Source organism: Saccostrea cucullata, unplaced genomic scaffold (assembly GCF_032062105.1).
Source record: "Saccostrea cucullata isolate Sc308-1 unplaced genomic scaffold, CSIRO_AGI_Scuc_v1 ctg17712, whole genome shotgun sequence".
Taxonomy (NCBI): domain Eukaryota; kingdom Metazoa; phylum Mollusca; class Bivalvia; order Ostreida; family Ostreidae; genus Saccostrea; species Saccostrea cuccullata.
This window is the reverse complement of record NW_026935105.1, coordinates 42804-61222: the sequence shown is the minus strand read 5'-3', so window position 1 is coordinate 61222 and position 18419 is coordinate 42804. Positions and strand designations below refer to the sequence as shown.

General features: G+C 32.3%; 2 protein-coding genes across 2 annotated transcripts; both read right to left on the bottom strand.

Annotated features, from left to right (window-relative positions):
• Positions 1-2059: 2059 nt before the first annotated feature.
• LOC134241880 (uncharacterized) lies at positions 2060-10774 on the bottom strand. The gene is made up of 12 exons (XM_062723898.1): positions 10766-10774; positions 9785-9889; positions 7470-7910; positions 6964-7204; positions 6508-6716; positions 6060-6263; positions 5478-5550; positions 4702-5019; positions 4335-4429; positions 3734-3914; positions 3502-3615; positions 2060-2637 (listed from the first exon to the last, which is right to left on the bottom strand). The coding sequence occupies exons 1-12, from the start codon at positions 10772-10774 to the stop codon at positions 2060-2062; spliced, it is 2568 nt and encodes an 855-aa protein (XP_062579882.1).
• Positions 10775-15243: 4469 nt separating this feature from the next.
• LOC134241884 (uncharacterized) lies at positions 15244-16438 on the bottom strand. Its single transcript, XM_062723899.1, has 2 exons — positions 16308-16438; positions 15244-16109 (listed from the first exon to the last, which is right to left on the bottom strand). Exons 1-2 carry the CDS (start codon positions 16317-16319, stop codon positions 15531-15533), a joined length of 591 nt encoding a protein of 196 aa, XP_062579883.1. The 5' UTR covers positions 16320-16438; the 3' UTR covers positions 15244-15530.
• Between the last annotated feature and the right edge of the window lie 1981 nt (positions 16439-18419).

Here is an 18419-nt window from a genome sequence, read left to right as displayed (position 1 = left end):
GGTTGTTTTTTAAAGGCAAAAATAACTGTTTTAATGCACTTTTGATAAGCTTGGTAAAAAATTTTGCGGACATGCAGGTAAAAATGAATAGCATGGTGTTAAAGTACATAGTCTGTTCTACTATCAACTGCATTGACTCATTTGGTTTTCATATCTTGTTTTCATGTTACCATGGTTACAAAGTAATGAATTTTCATGTATCACAAAAAATGACAAAAGGCATTACCTATCGGTTTCCCTCTAATAATATAAAAATTTTACAATGGATTGAGACCAAATCTTGATAATTGGTACACAATATCTGAAGCTAATGTTTAAAAAAAATTCAGGTGAAAAGGTCAAAGGTCAAGGACAAAAAAAAGTAGAAATAGACTGAAATCTAGAAAATTAGGTGTTTTTATACTATTACATATTGAAGGATTCTTCTCACATTTTCTGTATTTAAAAATGAATGAAATTTTCATAGAATGAAGAAGACAATATCACTAAGTGATGGTATCAGTCAGATTAAATAAAACTGTTTTATATAAGAAGTAATATCAGGTCAAGGTCATAACCTTTTCCCCGGACATTAAGAACAAAACAATTCTGTTGCCAATCATGGGATCCCTACTTGTATTTTAAAACATTGAATTTTTTTATTTATGCATAAAAAGAAACTACCATACAGGGCCTATAAGATAATATTACCAAATTGAAATAAATTATTTAAATAAAATGGATATTGGGTAATCCGAATTTCCTCTGCTTTTCTTAAATTTCTAAGGATACATTAGTTATTTTTATATGTTTCCTATATTTATTTTTTTCTTTTTCTCACATTCACTGAAGTTGTCACAAAAAGATGTAAAATGATACATAAACAGAAGGTTTTGATAGTGAAAATATCAATTTAAGAGAGAAAAATTGTAATTAATACTTTTCATAAATTTTTAGCTCAAATCTTAACTTTACACGAAAAAAGCTGACACTGTTATAGTTTGTTTGAAAATAAAAACTATGAAATAATTTGTTAAGAATACTTTAAGGGAATTTACAATGTACATTTTTTTTCTCTGCAAGTATGTATTATGAGTAAGAATATATTGAATGAAGTATAAAATACAAAAATTACATTAAAATCATCAAATCTTAGAATCAAGGTTGATGTGATTTTCTTGCACCTAAACTGTTCAAGAAAATTGTAATTTTTTGACGGGCGTATCATGCTGTGGCGGGGCACTTTATTGACTAATATAGCTACTTCCAAAATGAATGTGCTCCTAAAAATGTAATTTTAACATCATCTCCATCAATTATTACTCTAGTCTCTTAGACACCTATGCAATACAGACTTGCATAAAATTTTGATATCAAAGTGAAAACATGAAATTCAGATTTTTTTGAACAACTAATAGTTCTATATGTACATATAGTAAATGTCAACTTAAAAGGACACAAATAATTGCAGGGACTTACAAGTGTAGTCATGATAAGGAATTGAATCAATGAACACTAATTCTTGTGCTTAACACTGATATATGCAAGACAATGCATGATATCAAAGAATGCATATGGGTACAGTCCACTAATTGTTTTCCTATAGGCTACAATGTTAACATTACTTCTCATAGCTATGTCCCTATGATTTCTCGTTCAGAAGTGAGTAACCCCTCAAATCAAAGCACATCAACTTGTCTTTCCTTGGTTAAAATGTCGAAGTAGCATGTCAGATTCATTTTTCAGCAAAATGTGTCTGTCTGTGGAAACCTCTAAAAATGAATGTAGGGGAATCTCAGAGATCTCACTAGCGTTATAATACACAAAATAATTCAACTGATCTTCTTGATAAATTACATTTGTCAAGCTTTTTTGGTAGGAAAGATACTCCTTATCAACATGAGTGAGGCTCAGTTCAGTACATCTGTCAGTACATAAATTTATTTTTTATGCAAGTCTGCAAATTAAGGAACTTGTAATTTTTTCTGCACTATACTTTCTTTTCCTATCGATTCTAAAAATAATAAGTGGGTGTACCCATATGACAGAGAGTGACAAATAAAGGTATATTGATCACTTGTTATTTCAAAACTTGTTGTATTTTGCATTTCAGTAAATCTTGATTTTCCTCACAAACTGCAGCCCAGTAGTCTTCTTTAGATGTTTTTTTGTCAAGCTGAACGAGCCTTGAAAAATAGGATGAAATCTGTTGGCCAGAGAGGAAGTCTGCCCTTTTGAACTTTCCGGACAATCTCATTTCTTCGGCAGCACAAAAAGGATCAACTTTGTTTCCAGTAGTTTTCCATATGTTAAACTTCTCCTTCATGAATTCTTTCTGCTGATTGGTGAAAACAACTCTGCCTTTTGTTTCTTTTAATGCCCAACCTGACGGTAATGACGGTAACCTGACTTTTATATCCTTAACACTGGTAACAGGAAGGAGCCCTGGTTCTTTGTTTGTCGGATACATTTTCATAATCTTCTCTGCGTAAATATATTTTGCCTTTTCTGTTACACATAGCCTCTCTTTTGTAGCAAATGAGCAGGTGCCCATTAATACATGATCATCAACTGCTCTTTGTGTTGAGAACTGTTTTGTGCAGTTTTCCACAGGACAATGAAAACCTGTTATGTGCTCTAAAGACTCAGCTTCTTCATCTGGAAACAAAAAATAGATGTAATGTAACAAACTTAAATCTACACTACCTGAGGGTGCTGCCATATAAATATGATTAATTATGGCTTTGTTGTTCTTGAGAAGAAGATTTTTAAAGAATATTCCTATATATTTCTATGTAATACTTTGTCAGCCATAGTGGGCCCGCCCTACCCACAGGAGTCATGATTTGAACAAATTCGAATCTGACGCTACCTGGGAATGTTTCATTCCCCTTAAATTTCATCTTTCCTGGTACAGTGGTTCTTGAGAAGAAGATTTTTAAAACATGCCACCAAATTTTCATTAATTCCCAAATTATCTCCCCTTGAATGAAGGCGTGGCCCTTCATTTGACCAAACTTGAATCCCCTTTACCTAAGGATGCTTTGTTGCAAGTGTGGTTGAAATTGGCCCAGCGGTTCTTGAGAAGTCGAAAATGCAAAAAATTTACAGACAGACAGCTAGACGGACACCGGACAAAATGTGATAAGAAAAGCTCACTTGAGCCTTCTGCTCAGGTGAGAGAAAAAGTTATAAATATTATTCCTGAATTTTACTTTACAAATATCTACTAGCTATGAAATCATTATAATTTCATGAGGGGTGGGGCAACACTTTAGTGGTTTGTTGGGTTATTGTTATTTCATTGGAAAACTAATGATTAATTGAACCAATATATTTCTGAGAATGTACTTTCATGGGTAAGGATGTCCAATAAAATCTGTGAATTAATATATTGTTCCATAACAGTGAATATTAGTCCTTAAAAATGATGATTACAAAGTATATGTCAAACTTGTCCATGAGAATAATTTTACTAACAATTTACATGAATATATTAATTGGTAATGTGTTTAATTCTACCTTGTTTTATTTCTGTGATCAAAACCCTTGACTCAGCATGTCCCCAGTCTATTAAAGTTTTCAGTTCAACTGTTGGAGATGGGCAGCCTAGTGATCTCCATTTCATCAGTTTACCTTTAAACAGATGCAAATTGATTTTATTTAAAACCATGCATGATCAACTATTTTATACATCATAAAAGCTTAATTAATTCAGTTCCAGAAAAGCACTTATGTTTATGTGTCATAATACCTTCACCAATAGCATATGCTTTCCACATCCTTAATCCATCTTGTGAATAAAGGAAATTGTACAGTTTAGAAATTCCTGGGATTGAGTATCTCGGTTCAAGTTCATGCTGATCATCATCAACAATATTCACTGATGAAACAACTTTCAGTTTCAAATCTGGTTTCTGTTCATTGTCCACTGCCTGTAACAAAAAATACTATCTGATGTATCTTGAGGCATGTTGTGCAAAATAAGAATTTGGAGATTTTGAAATAAATTATATAATTTTTACACTCTAGCTAGTGTATAATTGTATGATATCAAATTGAAACTGATACAGCAAAACTTGTTTAGTATGAACATGGATATTGCAAATTATACAGATATTATACACTATATATGGCATGCCTAAAAGAGATGATTATGTCTTAAAATTTCAAGCATCTACTATGAGTAGTTGCTGAGAAAACTGCACAAAAATTTGTTACCGACGGACATGGACACACAGACACACGGACACACAGACAGACAAACAAGGGTAAAACAGTATATCCCCTTCTTCTTCAGAAAGAGGGTATAAAAAAATACACTGTTGACAAAACCATGTATTCATTGTACATACCTTTTTCATATGGAAAGCTGATGTTACATCATTTCCTTCATTGATGTATCGTCTTATAATGGACTTGATGTGGGATGCACGCCTATCGCAGGGACCTGCAATGCAATCAATTTCATGAATATAAAGAATTCAAAACATTTTATCGTCATTTTGGTTCATTAATTTTATTGCATAGGTACTAATTTGTATGGAAAAATCAAAACCCAGCATAGACATATAGTTATTTCCTTTTCTTAACATGATAGTATCATATTTAATTTAATGTATGCAGATAACTTACACTTGCAATACATTCAGAATGATTCAAAAGCCCCAAAAAAGTCAAGCTTCATAAATCAATTTAAATACAGATTTTCTAGTAATTTACCTTTCCCATTCTGTGCCTCACAAAAATTAAAAGAGGACACAGTATTCTTGAGTTCTTTTTGTAACGTCAGGATTGTGGTGGATGACTTGTAGCATCCAGCATTGTCTGTGAAAAAGTTAATGTTTTTCACTGCTGGTTTCTCCTTCAAAATGTCTCTCGCAACATCTGTTAAAATCTGTGACGTGATAGGTGCATCCTGAGATATAGGGCAATCAAAAATGTGGACATGTGTTAACGTAGAAAAATTTTGTCCATCCTTTAATAGTGTCACAGCAATATGCCAGTTCATCCCCCTTTTGGCAAACCAGTCCACTTGACCTATAAATATATTTGTACATAATTTTTTTTATTTTTACTTTTAAAGTGGTAAAAACAATAAAGAGTTGCAGTAAATCCTTAAAACACACCAAAACATATGCTTAATGTTGAGTGTCAACTGTACAAATTACATCATACTGCAATGAGTACTTTGTACTTTTAGAAGATCAAATGATTTTGTATCATTCTCCATATACTGGATCAGGTTACATTGCTAGAATTGATGTTTTAGATACAATATCATAGTTATAAGAATAATTATCTAAAAATTATACAGATTCAATAGCAAGAATTAATCTTGCATTTTATTTATTTTCAATTTATTGCTTGATATATTAATTGTACTAAATGTCAACATTATAGACATACCCTCTCTATATTTCTTGGGAAAGAACTTTATGGCCCAGTCACACGTAATAATAGCATCATCTTCAGACATCTGTTGCACAATATCTGACCTGCAGCTTCTTGGTTTCTACATCTTAGGATATGGCACTTCCATTTCTTTATGGCTTCAACAGCTTCTTCTACCTAGACGAACAAGGAGAATTTTAAGATAAAAAAGTTCAATTTTTCTTTCTTTTGTTACTTGAACTGTGACAGATCACTATATCCTCATAGAGATTTAAGTAATAAAATGTAATGTACAATAATGCATAACTATAGGTCCAAGCAATGTAAAACATCCATCAAAACCACCCACTCCTCTTATTTCTTCAGTTCAACATTGCTTAAAACAATTCTCAGGCAGAAGATGACTTGGATGATACCAAACAGCTTTCACATGACCAAAAAGATCTTGAAATAATGTTTTCTTTACTGAAAATGAGCCATTGCTTGCCCTAAATAATTTCTTAACAAAATGTATTAATCTATGCATAAATTTTATTAATACCATATAATGGCTTGATTCCATTCAATGCTTTACTAACAAGCTGAGCTAAGAGAGATGTTTTGTTCCTTTAAGTGAGTACATGTACTTAGAGTAGTTTACAACACAAAGCCACTTTTCCTAGATCATTTGTAAAAAAAAATCTAACCGTATACATTGCTGCTTCCTGGTTCTGCCACTGATGCTCCTCAGCCTTCTGCTGAATTGAACTGAGAACTATATCCAGGTTTTGGCAGTCAGTACATGTGTCCCCATGCTGATGCTCACATTCAGCTGCGAAGAAAGGCTCGGAAGAACTAAGGGCATAGGATATGCAATGGTCTTCTACCATATTTTCCTTGGTAATATGACCCTGAAATAACATTTATTTGAACTTATATTTGTAAAAATGGAATAATGAATTATAGAAATACATTTATACTATTTAACTCATATGTATTTAATGTCCATTAATACATTGTATGTTAATAGTATTCATATGGCATCTAAATCTTTGCATAGAATTATAGTGTACATTGTTTCCATGTTGGACTTTCAGACACTTTACTATATTGCATAGGGACTCTTCTAGTCTCTGACCAGTAAAGCTAACATACCTTAAATCCTGATTTCAAATAATTTTTAGCACTTTGCAATCCAGCTGTAAGAGGTTTCTCATCTTCTGTTGACAGCTCAAGTCTTTTCACTATCTTGTCCAGCTCCTCAAAGGCTTTAATCCCCTCCATTAAAAAATTGTCTAATCCCTCAATGCTTTTCCTGAACACAGCTGAGCATTCTTCCAAAATCTTGAAAAGAGTGCTATTTCCTACAAGTATAATTAAAACATAATGTCATTTGAAATTTCTTTTAGTTCTTATATTCAAAAATTATTGCAAAAATAAAAAAAGATAAAAATTATAATAATTTTTTTTAAATCCAATATCTGGTATTTAAGTTTATATTATGTAATAACATGTCTCAGATATTGACAGTCAATATATAATATTGGTTACAATTCCCAAATTTTATAGCACTCAGTAGCAATACGTTTTTAGCTATTTAAATTGATATACCAAGAGGCTTTATGTTATCCTCCTTGCACACATCCATGTATTGAGAGATAATGGTGGAAGGAGCCAAACATCTAATAACAGTTGGAATGTTAAGAACCTCTCCTGTTTCCATTTTCAACATTTTTTCTCCAAAAGGCTGATCTTTAATTATGTCTCCAGATGTGATAAAGTCAATGAAGTGGTCTAACTGGCTATGGGTATACTTTTCCCCTAGGAACTTTCCTGTTTGAGATTGGTTCTCCTACACCATGCTCTTGAATATGTTCTTTTGCATGATTGAATTTATATCTTGTCACAGTAGGCAGAAGCTGTAAAAGAAGCACAATATATATATTTTTTATAATTTTTTTTTTGGACTATAAATAAGATAATAACAGCAATTACAGTGTAACATACTACATGTACAAGTTGTTATGAAAAAGCAATTACACATTTTATTATCAAATCTTTTAAATGTGTATCTACCATACTGCCTACAATAATGCATGTATTTTCTGATTGCATACCTCTTTGACAGCTGAAAAGTCCTTGTCTTTTACAATTGTTGAGAGAATTTGTCGTTGGAATGCCCAAGAATTGGCACCATTATAAATTTCGACAAGTGTCTCAAGAATGGCGTTTTCCTCCTCTGCAGAAGTTAGCTGAATATCATTCAAAACAGATCTTCTCAAGAATTCCTCTTCCCCAGGACAAATTGTGGTCAGGATAAGGTCAAGACACTGCTTAGCCTTATTGATGTACCTCTGTTTAGTTCTATTGCTTGAATGTTGCAGGTAGACCTGACATTCCTTTATCGGGCTAACGTTACTGAGGGCCAGGTAGTGATTCAGAGCCTCAAGTTTTGATGAATTAGATACTGAAGCCTCAGAGACAACTGTCTCCTGACTGAGATCTTCAGAATCAAATTCTTCACATCCATCTGAGGATTGTACAGTGCAAGAAGATACCTGCAAGACAAATTACTAAAATAAATATAACAAGAAGTCTCCTTATAGCTGGAAGCTCCATGGCTTGTACAGTTTTAGGTGACTTATAGTGTTGGGAATGAGTTATACTGTAAATGTATTATATTCGGTGTGACCGCAATATTTGGTGGAAATTTAGGTTTCCATAAGTAAGCATAAATTTGATTTAGCCCTTTCTAAATATACCGAATATAAATGTATGATTTACATATGTAAGTGACATTTACCAATGTACTTGAATTTGCTAACTCGGCTTTCCACCTAAACTGCCTAATAGAATACATCGCTAAATGTAATACTGTTACAGTAAATGGCATATATGTCATGTTGTAATAAACACTTCAAATTTAAAATCAATAGCTCTTCTTATTCAAAGGTTATCACTAATATCAACATTTTTTGTAAATTAGATTAAACTTTAAGAGCAAGTCATGGGTATAAAAATCATATCATGTTTGTCACAGCTTAGTTATGATGCCTCATCTTTTTCCCCTAAAAATTATCAACAATGATCATTTTTTAAATAGGTTCAACTTTGAAAGACAAGGTCACTGGGTCAAATATCATAACATGGTTGGAAACCTTGTCTCATAGGTAATGCACGTAATTGTAGTTGAAGCCAAAAGAAGATTTCTCAAGATTTCTTCCTATATGTCTCTCATATTATATTAAACTTTTTATTTCTTATTCAGGCCCAACCATATCTCCAAGTGACCCTAATCTGTACATTTAATAATTAATATTGTAAGGAAACTTTTATGCGAGTTACCAATATTTGGCAAATGGATTTTAAAAAAAATAATATTTTAATAAAAGCCATAAAAGAATTGCAGATGAAAGTATTCATCTATACCTTAAAGTCAATTTTTAGAAAATGACATATTTGAATGATTTTTTAAAATTCTAATAAAGTTGTATTGGCCAATAAATATAAATGTTGAAATCCTTTCTTTTCACTATTTCCCTATTATCCCCCTTTGCATGAAGGTGTGCAAGTGCACAACACATGACTGATACCAGTCATTGTTGTATTCACCTTGTTTGAGCTTTCTGCACACGTTAATATTTACAACTCCAAGAATATTTCAATAAATGACAGCAATGCACTGCTCCTTTTTGAAGTAGAGGTAACAAGAAAGGAGAAAATGTTTGGCTGGACCGGGATTCGAACCCAGGACCCCAGGCCCTGCATCTCCAGTCAGTGCTCTACCAACTGAACTATCCAGGCCGATATCCATGTCCCAAACCATTACATACCAATACATATAAATATATTTTTTTAAAAATTAAACTTGTACCTTTGTCACTGATTGCCTTGATCTTTTCAGAGGTGTATGGTCATCATTTATCATATCACTTTCATCTTTTGTGATGGGCATCTGTTATGAAATGTAATTCTTCATTTAAATCATTTTCTCCTAGAAATGTTCATAAAAATTGCCACTCAGGCTCAACTGTCACAATTGTGATTTCTTGATAGGCTTTGACTTTCAATTTATTCTTTTGTGTCAAAGGAAGTCAACTTAGTTTTTGTCTAAACAAGAGGCCCAAGGCCCACATGGCTCAGCTGAGATACTTTGGTGATACAGTTCTTTACCAGATTTCCACTCTTCTTTTATCTACTGTGGCCCCACAATTTAGAATCTGCATATTTTTTAAACTGTAATTTCTTAATTTTGTAAATTTTTATCAATTAAGTGAAGAAAGTTGCTTTTTAAACAGTATATACTATGTATGTAAATTTCTATGATGCATGAAGTAAACCCCTTTGTCAGTCCCCTTAAAAAAAGAAAACTAAAAATTAAATACAATTTCTGATTCTTTTTATCATAATTTTCTCTTTTATAAATCTGTACCTTTCTTGATTTCCGAGCTCTTTCCATAGGCTTACACATGTAGTCATCATTCATGTCAACTTGAAGTTGAACACCATTCTCATTAGACTCAGTTTTACAGAGTACCTGTCCAAATAAGAGTTTTCATCATAAACATGTATGTATATTCAGTATATCTCTTATATACTAGTACATTTTTATTAACTGCTCTCTTTGTGTATAAATCTGATGTTACAAGTCCTTTGAATTTTGTTGAATTTTTCTATTTGATTAAATCAAGTCGTCTAAGCAAAGTATTAATTTATCTTATATTGCACTAATGTCTGCGATATCTAGTTTTAGCGACATAATGTTTACACATTATTTTATGTGCGACATGTAGGAATTCAACTTGGATACTTCAAAACGTATAAATCGTCTAAAACATAGTAGAAAAGTAGCATTCATCAGAGATGGTTGTCAGAATGTAATCGCCAAACCCTGAAGTAATTGTATTTGGCAAAATTTTTATATCATGATATCGCGTTCTAAAACAACAACACGAGGCGGTTATACGTTTCCGTAAAAAACTGACTTGTGGATGTTTTTTTTCGTAATTTCCCGAACATGACAATTGCATGAGGCACACGATGGGTATGACCGGTTGGCAGGGGATGCTCATTCCTTATCCCACCTCTGATGCTTTGCTTCTTTTTTTGTAATTCTTAAACAGACTTTTGAGTGTGAATACCGTTCTATATCCACATAATTCATTTATGGTGATTGTTTATGTGTAGAAAACGAGAGTTTCTTTTTTCTTTTCTTGGCTTGAGAGATGACAAAGATCAAACACAGTTCAGCAAGTCGTTTAACTTTTCCTTCTGTTTCAACTTTTTGATTAACATTATGCTACATTTTTGAATTTGTTTCTTTTTAAAATCTTTTTTGTTCCTCTAAGCGTAGTACCTAATGTTTTTTTTTTTATATATTTTCTCTCTCGTTTTTCATCGTTATGTAACTAACCTGGAACATCCAGAATAAAAGTACACTTATCCAATGTCATATCCTTGAGTTATGAAAAACTAAATGTTCCAATTTTATGGAACGCCGTCACTGTCTTATAGCAGAATACTACTATTGCATTGTGTCAACCTTCCATTACATTATGTCAACTCTTTATGACATTAACCCACACTACTATTGCATTGTGTCAACCTTCCATTACATTATGTCAACTCTTTATGACATTAACCCACACTACTATTGCATTGTGTCAACCTTCCATTACATTATGTCAACTCTTTATGACATTAACCCACACTACTATTGCATCAGGTTAACTTTCCTTTACATTATGTCAACTCTTTATGTCACTTAAACATACTACAATTTTATTTCGTCAACTTGCATTTCGTTATGTTTACTTTTCATGAGATCTTTGTTTTTATTAACTGATGTGAAAAGCTCATGCCATACTGTGCGCACCCTTCTATATTATGTCGATTCACTATTACGTTATGCGAACACGGGTATCCTCGGCCTTTATATGAGCATAACGTATTTTCCGCGTTCCGCAAGCACTAAAAATGGCGGGAGAGAAAACTGTCGTAGAAAAGATTCTCAGCGATTTGGGAATGACATCTTTAAATGAAAACTTTAAGCGACAAATGATTGACAATCTTGAAACGTGCAAAGCCTTAACACTGCGACTGTGAATTAAAGTCACGTCGAAATTCAATGGTGTTTACTTTAATCTCATAATTAAATAAATCAAATATTATGAGTCGTGCAGCAATCATTTTTTTTTCTTTTTATTTTGAATTTTTTTTTTATAAAAGTCTTAAACTTAAAAAGGACATTGCATTAGTTTCACAATAAGCTTAGCTGAATTAAGTTGAAAACCTTTTTTTTCACAATAAGCTAATAAAACTATAAAGCCTGAGAGCTTCTCCGATTTCCGCCCTTGGTCTCCAACCATATACCGTCCCCCTTCCTTGTTCAAGATTCCAATATCTGCCACTGATATGTGCCCATGCATGCTTACTAAGGCATATTCAATTGATTTAGATGAGCGACTGGTAGATTTTTGTAATAGAATTCTGGCCCTGGAATGATTAAAAAAAATTACTAACTTCAGTGACGTAGCATCTTTTTTTGAAAGAGGAGGTCAGCCAGAAAAAAAATCATTTACCCGAAAAAAGTTGACAAGTCAAGAAAAAAAAGTCCAAGCCCGAAAATCCTATTTCGGGGAGAGGGGTCCAACTGCGATCAGTCCTATTTTTTTCCAGATATATTACATTACCCTTAGTGGATTATACTTCAACAAAAAGTGGGGGGGGGGGGCTGTACAGTTTCAATGAACATTACATTTTCTATAGTAAAGTTATGTCTGGGAAAAGAGGGAAGTTGATATTATGTGCCTGTAATTTGTCCTAATTAATCAGGACCCCCCCCTTCTTACCAGTCATTAAAACACAGTCGTCAACATTCATTATATACTATATATACAGCTTTGAGATAATGTAAATGTTTTTCAACATCAGGTAATGAACTTTTTGAATCAACATGATAAAGAGTTAACACAATATAAAGATATTTTTAAATCACATAAGAAAGAGTTGACATGACGTAATTATATATCCACATCACGGAATGGAGTTTTGACATAATGTTATATAGTATTGATGTAATATAAAGATATGTTCACATTATGTTATACACTTTTTACACCACGTAATAAAGCACTGACATAAAGGTACGATGTGTTCACCTCACATCATGATGCCCTCGTCGTAAAATAAAGATAAATCCATATCACGTAATAATGCTTTGATATAATAAAAATATACACTTTCAGAAAGGAATGGGCTTTTGACTTCATGTAATGATAAGTTTAATTATAAAACACAATTTACTTGCCGTAATGCAATTTTGACCTCACATAATAAAGAAATGAAATGATGTAAAGAAAAATTCATTTCATGCAATAAAGTTTTAACACAATGTAAACACATTATCACTTCACATCATGAATTTTTTACTTCAAGTTAAGAAGTGCTGACATAATGAAAGGATGTATTTACTTCATGTAATGCAGCATTGACATGATGTTAAGATATATTAACATCATCTCATGAAAAATGGACATAACATAAAGATATGTTCACATCACGTAATGATAAATTGACATAATAAATGCATAGTTGTATTCTATAAGGCAGTGATGGCGTTCCATACAATTTTATTTATTTCATTTTAAGTGGAGGTAAATGGGGAAATTTTCTTTTGTACCAGACGCCCTACGTACACATTTTAACAAGTTTGAAAGTTTGTACAAAATGAGATATTCAATTCTTTTTAAAGTGCAAGAGATTCTTTCTATTGTAAATACCTGTAATAGTTTCTACGGCTGTAAGGAAATCAGTACAGATAGATGGCTTTGAGTTCAGATGACCTAGACACAATTAGAAACATAAACATATCCATATTTTGAATTTTAAAGTGATTCTTAAGGCACAAGAATTTTTACGGGAGAAAATGGATTATTAAAAAGAGACTTGATATCTGAATTCGGATGCACTTGCATCTTGGCGAGGCAAAACCGAGACCGTGAAATTGGTCCTTGAAATTCATTATTGAGAAAATAAAGTCACAATGGCGTTGAAAGGCGTATTTATGTATCTAAGTAGGATAACTTCATCTTATTTCAAGAAAAAAATATACAAATGTTTTTGTAAATTACGCTATAGGATTTTATTAGATTAAATATTAAATTCTAGATCACTACTTGAGTAAGATCTCATGTAAGAAAATATACGAGAAAATTCAAGGCAAAAATCTACGATATGTTGACCTACATGTGATATTCCAAATAAACATTAAGCTTGTTTTTTTTTTTTTTAGAATTTCTAAATTTATCTTAAATACTTTAATTTTGATAAATTAGTTTAAACATTTTTCATCTGAACTCGACTTTCACGTTGGCACATTGAATTTGATATCTTACTGGGAAAAGACAGCTATGACAAACTAAAATACCTCTTTATGACAATAGCGATAACTTTAATTATTCGAACAAATTTTACAACGAAGCAACCTACTGACAAACAGGTTGACAATACAAGACAAATAAGAGCTTTGTTTAAAGTCATAATTCTGAACATTCTATGGTCGATACAACGACTTTTTCAGCAAATACAATCTTGCGTCAAGTCGAAGATTTCATACAAATTGTTAGGCTTATTTCAAAATGAATTGTTGACGTTTTTCCAATTTGCATTTGTACGATCATGACAAGGAGTAGATGACATTTGCGACCGCTCAACAGGGGCAACTGATCTCATCTCTAATATTCAAGAGGTGATTGTCTACTCTGCTCTCAGTCTGTATTGCTCCAGTGGACTTTTGGGTTTGGAATATTAATTTACATTCTCGTTTTTGAAACACTGTATACCATAGTATCAAGTGTTTTGAGTTAGGGTTTACTTTTGTCCACCGCTTTTGCGAAAAGGAAGGGGACATTAAATCTCATTCGTTTGTCCAACTGTCAGTTTGTAGTTCTGCCCTTCCTTCACAAAAACTTTAATCTTGGTCATATTTTTTTGAATGAGAGGAGATAGGGCTTTCATATTACACATGTTTATTAGTTGTGAGAAGCCCATTCTAAATACACTATGATGTTTGACCCCGTAACCTTTAAGTTTGACCTACTTTTAAAATATTTAAACATTAAATTACTTTGAATTGGCCATACCTTTTGAATGAAAAGCTTTCATATTAAACATTTGTATTATCTGTGACAAGTCCTTACTAAATACACTATGGTTTTTAACCTCTTGAGCTTAAAGTTTGACTTACTTTTCAGAAACTTTAACCTTGGTCAAAACTTTTGAATGAGAAGACAGGGCTTTCATATTAAACTGCGTATTGTTTGTGACAAGACCTTTCTAAATACACTATGATTTTCATCTTGTGACCATGACCTTGGTTTGCTTTTTTCGAAAATGTTAATTTTTCCTTATAACTTTTGACTGAGAAGAGATTGGGCGTTCATATCTGGCATGAGCATTACCTGTGACAAGATATTTTCGAGCATGCTATGATTTCTGACCCCTTGACCTTGAGAATCGCGATCGACCTTATTTTCAAAAAAATCTACATGTACTTCGATGATGACTTCTGAATGACATATGAAAGGATGTTCAAATTTGACACAATATGCCACAAAGACACGGAAAGCGGGGGACCACAACTCTTTGAATTTGCTTGTTGCTCTTAGGTCAAGCTCAGAATGCCACAGGTTATGATTCTAACCTTTTATACGAAATACTATGTACTGAAGACTTTTATAACTTCCATAGTATTTTAATAAAAACTGACGTAGAAAAACAACAAAATAAGAAAAGAACTCGCTATTTAATTTTTCATCCAATGTATTCACTGGAAACAAATTGCTGAGTATTTTATTATTTATTTGCGTGAAACAAAAGCATAGTATTAAAACAGCATGGCAATAACCACTCCTTGAGAAAAAGTGTTATTTACAGTCTATGCAAATATGTAGAAGCTTTTCAACTTTATAAGCATTCATTTTTCAACGGGAAAATGTAGGAATATGACATACATGTTCCCTTCTACAGGCATTAACTGTCACACTTTTCATACATCCGGGAGACCTCATAATGAAAACAAAAATCATTATATGTACACCGATCTGCAACTCTGCTGATGTTTTTGTCAAAAACCAAATAAAATTAAGTCTTTTTACAAGTAAAGTCTTCACCGCTTTTCAACATGGATTATTAACACAATTTGAGTAGAGCAATTGTTGATTGGCTCTGTTTCTTCTCCGATTCCTAAGAAAGTCCTTAAAGTGACATTCTCTTTCACAATCTTCATTATCAACTTCACATTCAGGAGTGCACCCGAAATCATACGGTGTTAACTGACATTCATCAAGGCAAACAAATCTCTCCGATGTACATACATACGAACACGCTGACGCAGGAGGGGGAGGATAATCTCGATTCACCACTGGTGTTAAATTAGGAGTTGGCTTTGGTGGTGGTGCCGTTGAATTGGTCCGCAGTTGTGTTTGATTGGTAGCGCTACTTTTAGGAGGTTCTTTCAAAATAGTAACTTTGGCTCTAGCGTTTTGACGACAATCGTCGCAACAGGTTTTATAGGAAAACTTGCATGATTTTGAGCAATCTAGAAAACGTGTTTTATTGAACAGATGAACCGTTTTACAGGAAGTACTGCACTGAATACGATCTTTACGACAGTAATCCTCGCAGACATCCGAGGAGTGTTCGGGTGATCCGTATGTTAAAGTGAAAAACAACCCGAGTATCGTCAACAGGGCACTCTGAAAAAATAATCTTGTTTCGTAAAAAAATAATATTAAACTTAGCATTTATAATTGTATTATATTGAAAATACTTCTTATATTTATTCCATGAATATTATTTTCCATAGTAGTAACACAGAGTTCTTGCAAATAAACTATCTATTATTGTTGTGTTATTTGATTACACAAATATACAGACTACTTATATAAACTTACAAGACTTCTCATGGTCTCCGGTTCTAGTGAAAAGTGTGCGAATTACTTAGGAGCTCCTCTGGTTTTATTCAATGGCCTTGCAGAGTGAAAAATTGCCTTTTCTCAATAAACAAGAAAACGTGTTGGAGATTTCAATTCTAATAATGAACGTGCCACTTTTTGACATAATTACTTTCTCAGTCATTTTGATTCATAGCAAACCATTAAAAAATATTTTTTAGCTGAAGTGCGTATTTTAAATATCTATTTCGTTTTCTTACTCTCTTAGAAAATCACTTATTTTCAACACTGTATTTCATTTTCCTAAGGCACATGAAAACTTTTAAGATATTAAGGTCAGGCGATACGTTTCTAAGATAACTGTTTTGTAAATCTTCGTAATATATACCTGGTATATAAAAACATTTAAAATTATAATTTTGCTTGTTAGTTCTAAACTGGCCCCTTATTGTCTTTAAACTTCTACAATGCTCAAATTTTTGATTTTGGCAATTTAAGGTATTTTCAAAAGGTTTATATAGGCAACACCATCCTCTGGTATCTTGCACAAATGTCTGAAAAGTAGGGTATCTTATTTTTTGTGAGTTAATTTGTAAAAGTACTATAACTTCAATGATAAAATCTTTAGAAAAATTATACATTATTTTGCAAGTTCTTATTGACAGGCATTTTTTATTTTAAAAAATTAGGCCATTATTTTTTTAAAATAAAATCGTCTACAGATTAATTAAAATTCCTTCTCCTATAGATCACCTGATCTCACCTCTGAAATTTTACAAAACTTACTCAAATGTACGAAGCATCCTAGGAGATGATTGTATCTTGTAAGAATGATCTGTCCATAAATAAAACAAACATATATATTTGATATATTTTTCGTAATGAATGAAATGCTAGAACTCTGTTTTGCACGAGAAGAAAATATATATTGTAGGGAGCTAAAAATAAATACTACAAATATGCATATTCTAGGAAAATTTTCATTATATAAAAAAAACTCACTTCTAAATATGTTATGAAGTTATATGCCATTCTGTTCCATGGGCTTTTTCAATCTTTCAGAAATATTATTTATATTTTTAAAAAAAACCATTAAATCTACATTTAAAGTTGAATGGCCTTATCAACTTTGCTATATTAATAATATTCTTTAAGACAAACAAAACGCCAAAATAAAGGACGTTTAAAATGCCTTTTATTTCGCTATTTTATGTACTATAAAAATAGAGTTAAACAAGGTAACTCAATTCCGCGGTACACGCAGTATTCTGCTCAAATGATTGCTTTGAGATTTTCCTCTATGAAGGCCTTGTCAAAATTTTAATGATTACATTACAATATGAAATTGTTGACCATTATTTGCACACTGAGTTGTCCACGGATTTTTCCGGATTTTTCACAAGGAGCACAAGTGGGGCACATACCTCTGATGTTTTGGAGTACCGTGTTTTCAGAACTCCTATTTTGTAATACATAAAGAAATGTTGTACTTTCTTAGCTTTCTCCTCCTCTCCTGGATTTTTACAAAATTTTACAAATTAAATGATGAACAAGGGTGCCTCTTTTAAATTGTGAGTTTTAAGGTCCTTGGAATCAAGGACTCTGATATCAGGACGGTGCCTTGATATTCAGTAAAAGAGAAAAATTCATTTACTTTAAGAAACTTCTTGCTTATTCATAATGAGCAACAGATTTCCCTTTCAAATTCCCGAAATTTATTCATTACATTGTGAAATCGGTTTTTAAAGAAAGATTTTCTATTGAATACACATACCGGTATGTATCAAGCATTTTTTATTGAATATAAAGTGAATCATTCAGTATTTCAAATATTTCTTCGAAACCATTCAAGCTTTGTGTCAGTTTCTGATGAGCAAACAAATTTTCCATTTAGCTGAGGAGTAGATGTATCTAAAACAAACAACTTTAATATATATGGTTCCACCACGTGTGAATGTGCGCGTTTTAAAACCTGTCAAGCAGTGTTAGGTCGAAGGTTAATCTATTTTAAGTGATTTCATAAATTAGCGTAATTATTTTTAAGTCTAGCTTGATTAATGAGAAATGTTCTAGCAGTAGTAACACATGTAAGTGTTATCACGTCTGACGAAT